This window comes from Cydia pomonella, chromosome 16, assembly GCF_033807575.1.
Source record: "Cydia pomonella isolate Wapato2018A chromosome 16, ilCydPomo1, whole genome shotgun sequence".
NCBI classification, from domain to species: Eukaryota; Metazoa; Arthropoda; class Insecta; order Lepidoptera; family Tortricidae; genus Cydia; species Cydia pomonella.
The window spans coordinates 5,987,072-6,001,802 of record NC_084718.1 but is presented as its reverse complement, the minus strand read 5'-3'; the positions used below and the strand labels follow the sequence as shown (position 1 = coordinate 6,001,802).

Genomic DNA, 14,731 nt, shown 5'->3' with positions numbered 1-14,731 from the left:
GGAATATAATTTAATTTAATGTAGGTAATATTTTATATGCTTTCAATATCTTCAATTCCTTCAGTGAGATAAATATGAAAAAAATAAATCTTATGGGACATTATTACACAAATTAACTAGGTCCCACAGTAAGCTCAATAAGACTTGTGTTGTGGGTACTTAAACAACGATATGGATATAATATATAAATACTTAAATACATAGAAAACACCCATGACTCAGGAACAAATATTTAAATATTACCAGGATTTGAACCCGGAACCATCAGCTTCATAGGCAGGGTCACTACCCACTAGGCCAGACCGGTCGTCATAAATAAATAATAGCTAAAAAAATCTATATACTCCGTTTTCCAAAGACCATGTGTTATGTATTGGTCATACATTAGTTTAATTTTTCCTTATTAGACATATTATGACAAGCTGCACTGACTTTGTACGATACAATTAATACTTAAATGACGTATCTCGTTATGAATTGCAAAACTGCTTGTCTGCGTCTAACATATAGCTTCTGCTTTCGCATAAATTATGCGTAATTGTATGGGTCTAAAGCTTCCTAAAGAAAGGTAAAATTATTAACTAATATGAAAAAGAAAAATACTTTCTTATCTGTGTAAGGTACATTGACGTGGGCTATTTGAATACCAAGAGAATGTTTTATTTTTATTTTTGTGGACCTCGTTGAACGATATGCCTAATACTGTACTTAGTGTCAACTGCTACAGTAGTCAAGTAAAGGTATTCGGGATGACTTTTTATAATTCTGTTAGTTCCAAAGAGTACCACCACGCAGTATTTTCCTGCCGTAAAACACAAAAATTCTTCTTAATGATAATTAATGTTACATTCACATTAATAACAAATGAGTAGAAGCGAAATGAGGTCGCCCTACATTATTACTATAGCCAATCGGTATAGATGTCACTACACAAAACAAATTTATTGCTCCTTTTCACGTCACTCTAATGTGACCACAGACAATAGGAAACGTAAACTAGTCCTAAACACCTAGACAAGTCGAGATGTAAAGCTAATAGTAAAATTTGATTTATTATTATTAGATATTTAAGGGAGTCTAATATCACTCATTAGCTTTAATTAACGTGTGTGTTATGGGGTGTAAAATAGACAATTTCCTTGCAGGAAATACGAATCGTTATAATATTATAGCACGGTAATACCTATTTAAAATTGCCTATCGATAATGTGCAACAACGATGAAGTGTTATATAAAATATTATAGCTACTAGGTACGTTCTTACGACTGTGATTTAAGGATTTAAAAAAACTTTTTTTTTCGTTTAAATAAGTATGAATACGTAGCTTAACATCTAATAAAAACTTCTTATATATGAATAAGAAAGAAAAGCAAATTAGGATATTATAAAACATCATAATTATTTTGTAAAATACTGTTCACGAATTGTAGAAAGGGGGCGTCCATTAATCGCGTCATACGTTTTTGGCTTGTTTTAGACCCCCCCCCTCCCCCATGGTGATCTTTGGTGATATTTTCAGGACCCCCCCCCCCCATCCAATATGACGTGTATTTTTTTCGATAACTAAAGAACAGTTTTCTAACAAATGAACCTAAGTACACGTGTTTTGACAGTTTGGTTAATTGAAGGGCGGAAAACTATTATTTTTATTTTATTGACTATAATACAGTATAGCACAGATGAAAAAAAATACACGTGATACGTGTCCATACCCCCCCGTCCCCTGTGGTGATCATTGGTGATTTTTTGCTGACCCCCTCCCCCCTATACAATATGACGCGATTAATGGACGCCCCCAAACCAGAGAGAAAACTTATTAAACCAGTTCAGGAAATATATTGCAAAATTCTGTATTTGTTATTATAGATATTTTGCTATCATCGCAGTATGACAGATAAAACATTACATATATGAATTATTAAAGTGGTAAGCACTTGGTAAACAGCAGTTAGGAAATAATTGCTGCTGTTATTTTTGCATATCGACTCAATGTCTATTCAAACATATTTAACGTTCGCCTGCTTTCTATGGATGTTTGTATCGATATAAAGTCGTAAACGATACATGCAGTCATTTTAATAATGAGCGTATAGATAATTTCTAAGTCTATCTACCCATTCCGCTGGAAAATACTTGGCATGGTAGTTTGTATAATTTTTTGTGTATGTCGAATAATAAAGCCTTTTATTTCCGTAACAAAATATTTACAATTGTGTTTAATGTAATAAATATGCATCTTACTTAATAAGCTAAGGCCCCTTTCTGGGTATAGGCATAGGCCAACTATAGATATAAAGGGCGCCCCCGAGAATGGTGGGTTGACGCCATCGAAAAAACGGCAGGAAAGGACTGGAAACGCACAACAGGAGACCGAAAAGCGTAGGACCTACTAGCATTACAAAAACAAGGTAAACTAATTATTTGGTAAGCGGCAACATACGGATGCGATTCTAAGTTTTAACAACACTAGAAGGACCAGAATTGTAGTGTAATTTAATTATAAATAAACAAATTTATGTAGGTGTTCCAATTTCAAACCTAACACTCATGTGGCCATAATTTTGTTTACCGCAGGACATTTTTTGCATCCTTTTAATTTAATCGTTCATGATTGAGAAATATTGACAAATAACATATGCTTGTCTAAAATTAGATTGAATAGTAGATCCGATTATAATGATTCATAAAGCGCCTGTATTCTGGGACCAACTCTTTCACTTATTTAGACAACATTTTATAACTTCCCATCTATACCGCGTGTACAGTCAAGGTATTAAATATCGATACGGACAAAGTGCCAAAAATATGTATTCACGCCCTTATTGCCTATATATGAAGGTAGCGCGTACATATTTTTGGCACTTTGTTCGTATCGATATTTAATACCTTGACTGTACAAATGTCTGCAACCGATTTGTTATTTTGGTACAAAAACAAGTAGTAAATTATGATTGGCTTACTTCTTATTTAAGATTGAAAGAGCTCGTGTTTAGTAGAAATAACATTAAAAAAACTGTTATCTTAGTTAGTATCTGGGATATAAAATAACAGCATAGGCCCTGCTACCACTTTAGTATAACCAGGTGTAAAAGAGCGCAATTAATGGCGATGGACATATAAAAGATGCAAAAGATGGTCGCAGAATCGAGCCCGGGGAATATTAATACGCGTAGCGGGTGCATTTGCGCCTAGACTGTTAAACCTACATATTTCATGTGAGCAAGTGTTTAATTATGTAAACTACTCAATTACCTGTAGCCAGTAATAGGATTATGCTTGCACCCATGTAATCAGCAAGTGTCTAGGTTGTAAATTTAATTTTTACAAGGGCAGTTGATATTAACAGAGTCAGTGAGTTTTCGTCAAGTTATTTGGTCGAATGATGGGCGCAGAATTGAATATTTATTGCTTTATTATGAGGAAGCGATGGATAAGTCGGCGTGGCGAGCACCCATTCATGTTTTCTAACTATAAGGGCGCGTTTGAGTCTAGTCAAAAATTTAAGTTGCAATAAAAAAAAACACTATTATACAGTGGTTGCATTTAAACTGTTGCTCTGTACTCTTTGTTCATGCAAAGTAGGTATTTTCTTAACACTAAACACTGAATTATAGTTCTTGGCTGGATTCTGAAAACCCTTTTTATATTTAGGAAAGTTTAAACTAAAGTATCGTCGCCAAGTTTGTAATGGAAGGCGCATGCGAAACTGACCGTGTCTGAATAGAAATTGTATTATAGATGGTCTCTCATATCTCCTATTGAACTCGTTTTGTCTAGTGTTCCAGTCCTTAACGATCCCTTCAATTATCTTCCAATACGCCGATATGCATATCGCTTAATCAATACGAATGCGTGCATTTTGTTTGTCAAAGCCAGCTCACGATGTGGCAACACCGCTCTCACCTTTCACGACCGAGTCACCTGCTAGATAAATCACCTGCAGCGGATAGAAATGTTCACATAAATTATTGTGGCACTATATAACGCATATCATTACCGATACGCCCACCAGGTTTCTAGTGTACGGCGGGCTTTATGCGAATTCAGTTTATGTTTGAATGTTGGTACACGACGTTTTGTTCGAGTTTTGAAACGCATAGACAATCTGCAATGGTTAACTGGAATTTTAAAGTATTATGTTTACTAAACAGCTACACATTAAATGTAGGGTACTTATTTGGTCGTAATCGTAAATCATGTTTATGAACCTGTTACATATTATGGCAGTCGTTTGAGAGAGCTAGATATCAAATACATTTTGGTATCATTATCATTATGCAAATAAGTATCTAAAAACTTTATCTATTTGAAGTACTTAGTGATTACAACCACATGTCCAACTAAGCTTCAACTTATTCCCACATACTAATGAGAATACATAAATTACTAGCAATCAGCAAAGCGTGAACGCATCCATAAAAACGTAAACAAATAGGATTCTAATTATGAAATTACCCATCATATAGGTACACGTGTCGTGATGTCACAGTGGGGCTAACACAATGGCAGATTAAAATGGCAATTAAGGCTTGTCTGTCCCACTGATCTGTATTATCTATTCTTTGAGCGAGGCGGGGAAGTGATAAGGACTGAGTAGTCCTTACTACATGTTGGCTATTTATAGCTATTAACTTTTATTGTCGTAGGTGTAGGATAATAAAAAAACGATTTTTTTAAAGTGTTGAGACTTGATTTATTATAATACTTTAAAAATGCGTTGGTTTGTATGTTACAAAAAACAATTTGAGTTAATTATATGATAATTTTACTTTGGCGAAAAAGTGGCAAGTTCTAAGTTCTAAATATAAAGGTTTGGAATGGCTTCTAAATGTTCTAATCTTCTAATGAACACGTTGCATTTCTTAGCGATTGGACAATTTGGCCAAGGAAGGTGCTTAATTTTTGGTATAAGCTAATAATATCGTATTTATTTAATTCAGAAAAGGAAAACATCAACATACTAGACAAAGACATAACGTCTCATAGATAGCATTTTCTACTAACCGAACTTCGAAAACAGTGGAACTTTAAGACCAATGAGAATAATTTGCAAAAAGAGCTCACAAAGACCTTTTTGTGAGTAAGTGCTTGTATTATGAGTATTATGAAAACGTGACTTTTAAATTATTTATTTTCAAGAATCTGCAAGATTCCAGACCCAAAGTTTAAGAAAACCCTTGAGCATGACAAAGACGCACGAAAACGTCAAATGAGACGCATGGGGCTCAAGTGCCCTCTGTCACTCTTTTGGAGTTTTCCCTTTTAACTAACTGAAGCATATCTCAGTTAATGTATAAGGAGTGAGTACAAATGTAGGAAAACATTTTACTTTTTTTTATACCATAACTGTCTAAAGCAAGTTGATATGTACCGAGATTGATTTTAAACTTTTTAAAGGACAACAGTAACATAATTATAGTACAAATGCACGTCAAACGTCACTTATTTATCGTGTCAGTTGAGGACACTATTTCGATATTTTTCAAAGATTTTATGTAAATAAAACTGTCAGAAGTAATTCGCGTCAGATACTTACATTTTATTACGATCGATTGATTTGAAGAAAAACAAGAGTAGAGGGATTTATTTTGGTTAGTTATTTGAACTAAGTGAATTGCAATATATTAGAAGTCTATTTATTAATTTTTATTTTTATTTTTTATTATAACATTAAAATATAAAATATGTGTACCACAAAACAAAATATTCGCCAAACTGCGAGACAGTTTGTTGGCGATGAGCTCGCTCGTTATACTTACAAAAAGGTACATAATTTTGCACTGTCCTACCGTCCCGGCATGGCCAATTTTTATGTAGGTATTACAATTATGAAGTAGGTAAACGTAGGATTGGTGACTCAACACTGGTGGCGCGGGCGCGGGACAGGAGCACTGCGGTGCTTAAAAAAAACTACCTTAACGCTAATTACTACGTTTGGTTATAAACTAACAATATATGTATTTGTGTGTTTTATGTGTTAGAAGAAAAGATGTGCATTTATTCAAAATTAGGGGTGTAGTGTACGTAGTGTTCAATAGACAGGATTTGTGAAATGTCTATTATGTTATTGGTAATTTACTTTTGGCATAATGATTTCAAGATCTATTTACATTTCATATATAGGTACCAAAAATATTTACATGAACAAATATTAAGTAGTTAATTGTTCTAAATTAATTGTCATTTCGTTTATTTTTTAATTACATACTTATCTCTCATAATCGAGGTGTTGGTGAGTGGGTCAGACGATTGAATGCTAATGCGTTGTCATCCGCGCGCACGCGATGGCAACCCTGATCAATAATCAGCTTATTCATGTGCATCTTCTTTAGTCATTATTGGAGTAACAGAGATGCAAGAGTTTAAACATAAGTATGTCCTACTTAACTTGCTTGCGTACCCATAATAATTTACGGCGTAATAACTAATAGGTACCAACCCTAATCCATCAGGTGAGATTGTGGTCAAATGCTTACCTTTTTGGAATAAAAAAAAAACTGGTGAAAAATTAGGGTCGCATATTCTCTCAACTGAACAGTTAATATTATTTTGATAATAAACTGTTTTTGGTTGAGTATGTTAAATGCACACATCGTTGTCATTTTTACATACACACTCGTGATTGTAATAAAGCAATACTACGAAGAGTACCTTATATGACGCCATCGGAAAACCGACATTGTCATCAATGTGTTGCATCTGTTTGACCACAAACCAGGGTTCTCCAACTTCACGCACCCATATTAAACTTCCCAAATGACTGACAACCTTCTCAAGATTTCTTCGCAACTTTTTAAACGGACATAAATATAGAACAAGCCTAAATACTCAACTTTTGGCTGAATAGGTTACTTGACCACGACTTGACTACTTGTCAAAACGATTAGCCACCATGGAATCTGTATGAATTACAGAATAAGTACACTCACAGTCAACCTACTTTTTATAGTTCTTTCCTCATTTATTAAATAGAAGTTGTGTCAAAAATAATTTATGAAATAGGAATTGTGGCCGTGTTTTTCTAATAATTTTCTGGTGCTTTATTTCGTGCATGGTGTGAAATCATTTATTTTAAATACAGTCAATATCCCTATTGTTCATTTCATACAGCCGTTCTTCAAACAGAGTTTACAGAAAGGCTCTCGTTTCCCATAATCCTAGGTGTTAACGCTCGGGAGTGGGTCAGGCCGATTGAATGCTAATGCGATGCGCGGGCGCCGTCATCCTCGCGGTGCGCACACGATGCGCAATACGAGGACACAGACAGTCCTTTTTTCATATTTGTATTTTTACTATTTAACTTAAGGTTTGTTTGTATTTTCATAAATAATAAATGTTAACTTGCGTTGCAACTTGTAAGTTAAAATTATTTCCCTTTCCTTTTTACAATTATATACATATACAGTATAAATGTATACAAAATACTTCTTACATAATGTTTTACGAAATAATAATGTACTTTTAATACTTCTAATACCTACAATACTTTTGTTTGGCAATATTTCTTGTATTTTTTTTTATTTTCGTACTGCCAAAGTATATGTATGTAGGAAATAAATATTTTAACTGTGTTTACTAATATTATTCTTAAACGTACATATGTAATTTACAATGAATAATAATTAAAAAAAAAACAATAAGAAAATAGTAATTTTCTTATTGAATAATAGATGCGAAAAAAATCACTGCCTGTAAAACTTTTATACTCTGCAATATTTTATAGAAAATAGGTACAAAAAATCCAAGTAATTAATATGTAGGTGACGTATTGTTTTCCTATTCATCCTCGCGTGTGCGCTCTTCGTGCCAATGTCGTCGCCTGCACAGTTCTACTTTTTTTACTCCTCCCTGAAGGTCATGTACCCAATGGTCTGAGACCTCGCGTGTCGAGACATAAGGTTTATGTAAACAATAGACAACATAGATTCATCAATTAATTCAAATAGCTCCTTCGGTCCCAGTAACGAGAATTTAAAAAAAAATAGCGTTTTCATTGTTGCTAACTATGGCGAGGTTAATGATTTCAAATGCCATTAGCGTTACAAATAACTTGGCATCGTAAACGCCACACACGAAGTCCTAATGGTATTTAAAATTATTTAATACATTCCACAACTGCTAATAGTTTTAAATCGGAGTCGTTAATCTCATTTTATTCACCATTTTGAAGTAATCGTCGCAGTAGCGTGAAAATAAAACAATCAGAGATAATACGAGAGCGGTTCAAATTTAGAATTGCTTGACAAGTCCAAGTGAGCACAATCAGGAAGGCCTGTGATTGCGGCGCTCCAACCCCTCATTACATTTACGTACCACCATTAACCATAATCAAGCTCTCATCACACACGGAGATGGAGGAAACAATAAAATATACTCTTATATTAAATTTAACCACTGATTCTGACATTATGACGTCCTACTAAAGCTTGGAAGCTTGATTAAAAAATGTACGAGGAAAATATCGTTTCGTTAGAATTAATAAACGAGTATAAGATATATAGATGTATACGTTTAAGGAAAATCACACTGGTGATTAAAGTAAAATTTGAATGCATTCGAAATTTGATTTCAGACTTAACAAGTGCGGAAACGTTCACAAATCTCCCCCTCAAGTCCCAACACACCGAGTGCGTGCAACCCTTCATTACTACCCACAGCATTATGGCGCAATCAAGCACTCGGCACATACGCGAAACTGAGGAAACAATAAAACAAAATTGACGTATAAAACCACTCCTTGAACTAATTCCGACCGAGGTTTTAAACCTGTCGTATAAAATACATTATTGACATGATTTGTGGACGGTCCTGCTATGCTTTTGTTATTATGATTATCCATTATTTAGATGACAATAACTTAAATATATATTATACCACTGATATTATTGCGTGATTAAAAAGGGAATCTAAACAATTTAAATTCGGTTGGGATCTGTCGCCGCCCAAGATTGCATGATTATGATTACCTAGACCTACAGGAACTTATAGATATTTAAACCACAGTAAAGTAAAATATGCATACATACATTTTTTTTTTACACGTTTCATACATTAAAATAAATTGAAAAAGTAATATATTTGCTGCGTTTGTGTGGCATTGTAATTAAAATGCAATCCCTTCGAGCGTCATCAATAAAATTCGCCGTAAATATCACGAGAACCACGTCGTTTTCCGCTGTAAACGCGTTTAGAAATCGAAAAGGGATCATAAAGCAAGATGACTGCTCGAATTGCTTCCTCTTTCATACGAGCAAAGAGACCACGAGCAATAATTATTGAAGTGTAAAATTTACACTGACACACATTTACGAGGACCATACACGGCGGGTAGAATGCAGGCACCGCCATTTAAAACGATATTTTACGGCCGGGCCAATGTTTGCGATATGCTAAGTTAATGGACTTTATAAAGTTATAACCTTTCACGCGATTGACGAGATAATGCACCCGACGCATGAATAGGTGATCTTAATTTTATCTCAGATGTGAGGTTCCGGTCAATATAATCAGTAGGTAGCTTAAAGCGATAATGTGATCTTGCGATTCCACCGATAGCGGTACACTGTAATTACATTAGCTCACGGCATAATTAAGTGAATCATTACATATTTTCACATAAAACGGCATTGATATAGGACTAAGGCTGTAGATGTGTCACTTTCTCCCCATTAAAATTTAATTGCTTATAAAGCTTGTGCATAAACGATATTTTATTCTAAATACGGCATTACAATGTCACAACAATGATTAAATTCGTGACTCGTGAGCTGAACGGAATATGTTTTAAGTGAGATATTTTCGTGAGTATGTTGGTATCACGAAGCATGCCATTATCGAGTGTGAGGAAACCTGTGCGGTGGGGTGGAGCGTGATAAATCTCAACTCGTGAACCGCTGGGGTTAAACAGTAGGTTATTTAAAGCGAATTTTGTGGGTCGCGAAGGGGCAATGATGGAGGGCCGACTTATGTTAAACCTGACAAGTTTCGGAAAACAATAAACTTATTAAGGAGTATTGGGCCTTTTTGGCACCTTTGGATTTATCTACGATATCTGATATAACATCTAGTGACACTTTGTGTTTTTCGTTCAAGTGTTATAAGTCGAATAACAAAAACACCATGTATCTATCTAGGTGTTTCTGACTATGATATCTATTTAAAATGAATTTTAAGTACCTATTACCTAACTATCCATATATAGTACCATTCAACCCTTTTATTGTTGACATAGCCTTTTTCTTGTAAGAATTTTATTAGTAAAACGCTGGACTAAATCCTATACCCAACTACCGTTGATAATTATACAAGCCTACCTAGATATATGTAGGTACCTACCATATACCAGGTATATCTGCAGGTGGAAAACAGATCTGTGTATTTTGACACTAAAAAACGACAATAATTTGTTTACGTATAAAATAAAAGGCTAACCAATGTAGCGTTAACTTTAAGATCTTGATGGCGAGGTCAGTTTTTATTTACCGATTTACCTATCAGGTGCGTAATTATTGTTCATCCAGAACAGCCTTGCTTTTAATATTGGCCTTAACTTTTTATAACATAACCTTAATAAACACTTGCAACTTTTTAATATACCTTTTAATTATCTCGTACTATAAAACAGGATTGTCCGAGACACTGCATATTGATTTGGACACCCTTTTATTTTGACACATTTCTGCTGTAACATTTTGACAAAGTTGATATGAGAAGTACGGATTTGAAAATTAACAGAGACAACAACTATGCACTGTACTATTTAAAAATTCGTTTTATCGTGTTATTATTTTTGGAATGTTTATTGCGTGCCATGACCATCTAGACTAGTAGGTAATATTTAGTACTTACTGTGAGGCGGCGTGAGGGATAGGGCTGAGACTGCTTGTGGCGGCACTGGTGGATAGAGGTCCTGGTGCGGCGGGAACATGCGGGGCGGTGGCGGAGCCTCCTCGGCCTCTTCGGCCTCCTGCTTCGGCGGCGAGCGCGGGCGCGCCAGCCTCACCGCTTTCAAGCCTCCATCACCCGGCGATCTACGCATCGACAAGTTCTCGGGCGTGTCAGATTCTCCAGAACGACGCCTCGGACGAGCTTGCTTCCTCCTAGGCTGAGGGCTCGCCGGGCTCGCGGGCGGCGAGGCCGCCGGCGGCTCGGCCGCCACCGGGCTCCGCGGCGTGCACGACCGCGCGCTCTCCTCTCGCTCGTGGTCCGCCAGCCCCCGCACTTGCAGCGACTCCCCGGCTCGTATCACAGTCCCTAGCTGCTCTTGTGCCACAGACACCTCGCCACGGTACATAAAGTCCACAACTGCCTGCACCTCCCATCCTTGGAAATCTTTTAACACGATGACCGGATGCTTGCAAGGGTTCTCGCTGAAAATCCGTCGGAATAACGGGCTGCAGGCGCCGAGCAGTACCTTGTGGGCGCGGACGCGACGTTCGGCACATACTAGCGTCACATCCACTAAGGTCTCGGCGTGCAGGAGCGCTTCGAACGAGCGAAGGAGGTGCGCTTGATGGTTATTCCAGCGTAAGCTGTAATGTTCCTCCGGCTTTTCTTCCATACTGCTTTCGGACGCGCGTGCGCGTACTTATAACCCTTTCGCGTTTCAATTCCGGTGCATAGCTCACTAAAGTCAAAAGTTAGTCACTCAGTCCAGTTCGTAACACTGCACACACGGGACAGGCGCGGACGTGCGGCGCGTACGGAGCGCGAGCGCGGAATGGGGAATCAGACGGGCGCGCGGAGCGGCGGTGTCGCGCGAATGCCGAAGCTCGCTGCGTGCGCCGGCGGGCAGTGGCCGCCCGTGGGGCCCGCCCCCGGCCCCGCCTACCCCCCACCACCCCCGCCCGCACACACGTGTCACATTACCCGAATACCGTCACATGTGACGCCCACACTATGTATGTCAGCCTAGTACCTACATTCCGTAACGTTGACACACCTCCTTATGTACTGGATTCTTATCTCCTTATCAGTTGCGTACCGTAACATATGGATATATTTCTTGTACTGGTTGTGTGGAGCGTGATAAGAAACGTTTCTTATTCTTTATATTTGGGGATGGCCGCGTGGCGTGTCATGGCCAGCTATGTTTGTAGCGCTGACCTACAAACGCGATGGGGGAGGCAGGAGACGAATTCGTTACTTTACTGCTTCCATAGGTGAGTCGAGCTTTGTGGATTGATGTCTGCGAGATGAAACAGTTAGCAGGTTTCATTTGGACCGCTTTGACACTTACAAATATTACCGAGGGCTATTATTCTAAGGTAAGTGTAATATATCGAAACATACCCTACTGTACTGCAGGTAAAATCATTTTCCATTTCATTTAGCGTACCTAGTTAGTTACAATTGTGGACAGGAAAATCAGCAACACTTTGTCAACTGCGAAAAGGCATGTTATCGGCAAAAAGCGATCCCTTCGAAATAACCTTCCTTGAGTTTCCAGCGAAACTCGTTCAATAAGTAAGTTGCTAGGTACCTACCTACCTCCTACACTTCTACTGGAATTTCAAGATACCTACCTAGGACACCTAGGTGGTAGTTTTAGGAACTAACATTTATGTAACTTCGTTCCTAAGTAGCTATTTATTGGATATGAATTTTTGTATGCTACTATATACGAGGTACTTATAGAACATTTTTATAATATATAATTATTTTATATACTAAAGTGTACATACAGGGTGTACCTTAATAATAAAAATACCGGTGATCATAGGTACGAATATATACAATGTAGTATAAAAAAAGAAAGATAAAATAATTAATATTCATGTGTCATTTCAGTCATTTGAAATGTTACACGTCCCCTAAAGGCCTACCATACAAAAAACAGTTGAATTTGAAACCAACTCTGAAGGAAATATGGTTGAATTTATTTTGTTTAAAAAACAAACGAATCAAACGAAATGCGACTCTGTTTCAATTAAATACGGGTTTAAATTACATTTCAGTACATTAGTATTAGGTGGGTCCGTGGGCCTTACGAGGATAAGAATACCTACTTATTCTTTTTTTTTGGCCTACCTACCAAGACACTACTACAGTCGGGTCATTCAGTGTCACTGACAGGTCACGCGTGTCATTGACCCCTAAATACTAAACTGGCTTAACAGGGCAGCCACTGATCCACACTGATTGTTACTAAACGTTAGGTATATCGCGTAACATTAGTTTTTTTTTACATCTAAACGAGATATTTATTAAAAACATAATTTAAGATCATATCAAGACAGGCAAGATCCACGACGCAGGCTTCTTCAGTATATACGTAAACAGGGAAAAAAACATTCACAACACACTTTTTATTTTATGTTATGTATAAACATTAGTATTTACTTGATTTAAAATTATATACTTAATGCTTATTTTCATTAAAATCATACAATCATAAACTTCACTAGGTACTAATCTTAATATTCCTAATAAATTTGAAAGATTTTAAATTTAAGGATTCGTATCTCTATTTATTCAACATTTAATCATTAAAGTTAATGGTAAAATCACTATGTAACAAAAACAAATTTATCAATTATTTTTAACACATTTAATTTTAAAGTTTTTCACAAAAATACTCAATACTCTAAGTATGTAGACACCTATTTATAATTTAATTTATTCGTTTTGAGAAAGTTTTAGCTCTTGTAACAGAACCCACGTTGTAACAGAATTGACTAAATAATATTAGAAACATTTCAATAATACCACATGTTAACGTAAATAGATTTATTTTATTTAAGTAGCTACATATAAAGTTATAAAAAAACCTTAAAAAAAAGATCCGAAGAACAGTTAATTTTAATGACAGGGTATAATAATCCTTTCAAAATAATTCATAAGTCGCATAGGAGGTATTTTCACGTATTAAACAGTGGCACCAGAACCAGACAGACTTACAAAGGACCGCGATAACAACAGGCAAATCCTTGGCATTAAGGACCTCACATTACGAGTATCATTGTTCGTAAAAAATACAAACATACCTGGATGTGTAAAAACCCCCACGCGAAAATACCCAGAGTTTCAACTACCAACAGTACGAGTACCAACTGCCTATTCCGGAGTCGTAAGGTCGTAACTGACGGCTTTATGCTCTAATAACTGTCTTTTTGTATCTGAAAAGCAATAAACAAATTCTGGCAACTTAACCCGAAAAGGGATTAATGGTATGGGACATTCCAGAAAAGTATCGGGTATGTGATACTGTTTTTTACAGTACATATGGTGCTACTGTACCGCACTAGTGCGATAATTAGCACATTACGTAATTATGTCGAAAATTTAAAGGGCCACATGTACTGTAAAACGTTGTACCACACATGTGCGAATAGGTAATTCGTAACTTGTGTCGATTTAAAACACTCCCTTCGGTCGTGTTTTAATTTATCGTTAATGTACTATTAACACTTTTGATTATTAAGAGACGCCGATATTGAATATCATGAAAACGTAAGCTCGCCCGATTTACCTTCCCATACAAACGGAGTTTCGTTTCATTTAAAATTTAAAATTACGTGTTGGAGTGAAATGAAACTTTGCACATATAATGATGTGAGGTATATCTAGTCCTGTAATTAGTTTATATAGCTCCAGTTTATAAAACAAAGTTCAAAGTTATTTATTGCATATAAGAATCAGGTTACATTGCAGGTCGAATATACAATTACACATTCCGTTACACTGAGACTTTACCTTTTCAGGTGTACATTTGTATACATTTGCAACATA

General features: G+C 36.3%; 1 protein-coding gene across 2 annotated transcripts in view; it reads right to left on the bottom strand.

Annotated features, from left to right (window-relative positions):
- LOC133526719 (protein jim lovell) overlaps window positions 1-11,965 on the bottom strand; it is a 38,280-nt gene extending 26,315 nt beyond the window's left edge. For both annotated transcript variants that reach the window (XM_061863439.1, XM_061863440.1), the window contains exon 1: window positions 10,850-11,965. In XM_061863439.1, the coding sequence (XP_061719423.1) occupies window positions 10,850-11,561 (712 nt within the window). In that variant the 5' untranslated portion in view covers window positions 11,562-11,965. The remainder of the gene's footprint in view (window positions 1-10,849) is intronic.
- Between the last annotated feature and the right edge of the window lie 2,766 nt (window positions 11,966-14,731).